This window comes from Pundamilia nyererei, unplaced genomic scaffold (assembly GCF_000239375.1).
Source record: "Pundamilia nyererei isolate P.nyererei 1_Seehausen unplaced genomic scaffold, PunNye1.0 scaffold00069, whole genome shotgun sequence".
NCBI classification, from domain to species: Eukaryota; Metazoa; Chordata; class Actinopteri; order Cichliformes; family Cichlidae; genus Pundamilia; species Pundamilia nyererei.
Window position 1 is genome coordinate 734,087 of NW_005187470.1, and position 2,392 is coordinate 736,478.

The following is a 2,392-nucleotide window of genomic DNA, read 5'->3' on the forward strand; positions in this document are numbered from 1 at the left end:
GCTTGTTTAGAATGGTGAACCTCATCATAATAAAAGTAAAGACTAATGAGTGTACAGAGTTTGTCTCCTGCCATTAACGTTTGGCATTTCAGTAACATATAAATATAAAAACAAGCACTGATAGTTTATTCTGTGTGATTTGTGCAACTTTGATCTCTGTTAGTGATGTGGACAGCTGAGTCGACAGAAATCCACTCAGTCGAACCAAATTTCACGATGATGCGTCTAAACGTTTCAGTCTGGACTGTTGCACCGACAGACTGGCTGGCATCGTTATTCCCAGAAACCACCGCGTGGCTTTGTGGCTGAAGATGTAAATGCCTCTTTTCACTACAGGATCCGACATGTTTTCTTTTTCTTTGTCAGTTGAAGATCCAGATCCAACAGCAAAGCCAGGAAATTTCTGTTGGGGTAGATGGCTCTTTTCTGGATCAGCTTCTGCAAAGCCTGTTTGAGTGGGAGATGATGGTAGATCATGAGGTATGCCAAAACCAAGGTCGATGACCGGCTCATTCCCATGATGCAGTGCACCAGAACTTTCCCTGAAGAACAGGCAAGATGAAGGGAGGGTTGTGAAGAAAGGATTAGCGAGAAGCCTCAGACTTATTAATATCATACATGACTGCCCGTCTCACGCTGTGGTCTTTCTTTTTCCCTGCTGCGAGCTAAAAATAGTGCCTACAATTCACTCTTTGTTCATTTAAGGTCCCTTTGCAGACTGGGCCCAACTGTCTCCTTAATCCCAACCCGTCCGCTGCTTGATAGCTTCTTTGAAAAGAGCCATGGTCACATTATATGCCTAAATTCTGCAAGGTAAGACTCTTATTATTACAGCTGGCTGAAAATACACTTAAAGCTGTCTTACATTGTGCTGACAGGTGACATTGAAAGGACAGCGTGGTGGGAGAATTTGAGTGGAATGAGTGGGTTTACTGTAATAAGGATTTGCAGAGTTAAATAAAAGATGTGATATACAGGGATTTGAGAAAGGAAAACTGTAGCACTTGTAATACTATATTAAAAGCCTCAAGGAGTCTTACCATCAGGTGACTTCAGAGCTTTGTGAATGAAATCAGCTGCAGGCTGAAAGTAAACATCCAGATCAAAGTGTGTCGAGTCATCTGCTGGAATGCCACAATACACAAAGTCGTTGCCATAAAAGCTTTGGTTCCCTATGCTGCCTCGCTTGGAGTGAGCAGCGTTTAATACATGAGTTATACCTAATTTCAGCAAGGCAGCCTTGTTTTGGGCTACTGCCCTAGCAAGACAAAGAGACAGAAAGAGGTTCAAGACTTATGGGAACTCTACGCATCACAGCACAATGATTTTTATGCCAGAATGAAACAATACGTGGAAGCAGTTATGTCAAAGAAAACAGCCTTTGCAAGGCAACCGAATCATCTGAAATAAAAGTACATACTTACACATTTCCTATGTATATGTTCGGCCACACTTCGTCAATTTGATTGAGGTGCAGCTTGCAAGAGTCCAAAAGCTTCTGCAAATCCTTCACACTTAGATATTCTTTTCTCTTGCTTCTCAGCGCTGACATTTTAAAATCCAAATCCCTTGTCTTGGATCGATCACTGGTCCAAATGTTTGTTGTTTTAAAGCGGTTCCCCGTCTTTCTCCGGCTCAAGATGATGTGTACGAGCAGGTGTTTATCTGCTATCACTGGACAGTTACCCAATTTAGTACATAACCTAGCGTGTAGTCTTACTCGTGCAGAGGGCAGAACAACAAACACTGCAGCCGGGGCTTGTGCTTTTCACACCATGGCGGGACTGAGATTTAATAAGCCTCAAACAGATGAATCATGCCATAAACGAGCAATAACTAAATGTAATTATGGACAAAAGGTTTAAGTGAAGTGATTATGCTGTGTGACAGAAAGTCCAGTGTAATTTGGCAGTTATAGAAGAGAAAGAGGGTAACAGCTTCATGCAGCTAGTTTACGCTCTGACACAAATATCATGTGAAAGCAAAGTGGAAATTGAAAAAAAAAAGAGAGAGAAAAGAGCTTTGCTGTGGGCTGTTCATGACATTAAACAGCCTCTCATACTGTGCAAATGTCTATTTTAACTCCTCTATTATGTTGCAGGTCAATTTCACCCATTTTAGCTTTAAAAAACTAATTAACTTCTCCCTCGCACCATGAAATGTAATGACTTTTCTTCATTCGGAGTCATGAATGTGTATGTAAAATGTGGGTGCAGTGGCGTGTTGTTGAATACCAGTACCAATGTTGGATGCAGAATCAGTCAATAAATGTCTCCGGGTCATTTTTAACCTGGAGACGGTTATTGATTGATAATTCAAAGTGCTGCTTCTCCTTGTTGAAGACTCTAGAGTGGTGTGAAAATGTGGGGGGGAATGCAGCTGAATATGTATG

The 2,392-nt window shown here is 41.5% G+C and overlaps 1 protein-coding gene across 1 annotated transcript; it reads right to left on the reverse strand.

Moving 5' to 3' along the window:
- Positions 1 to 105: 105 nt before the first annotated feature.
- Positions 106 to 1,676, reverse strand: LOC102211034 (dual specificity protein phosphatase 13 isoform A-like). The gene is made up of 3 exons (XM_005736394.1): positions 1,425 to 1,676; positions 1,041 to 1,258; positions 106 to 542 (listed from the first exon to the last, which is right to left on the reverse strand). The coding sequence occupies exons 1-3, from the start codon at positions 1,550 to 1,552 to the stop codon at positions 331 to 333; spliced, it is 558 nt and encodes a 185-aa protein (XP_005736451.1). The 5' UTR covers positions 1,553 to 1,676; the 3' UTR covers positions 106 to 330.
- Positions 1,677 to 2,392: the final 716 nt, after the last annotated feature.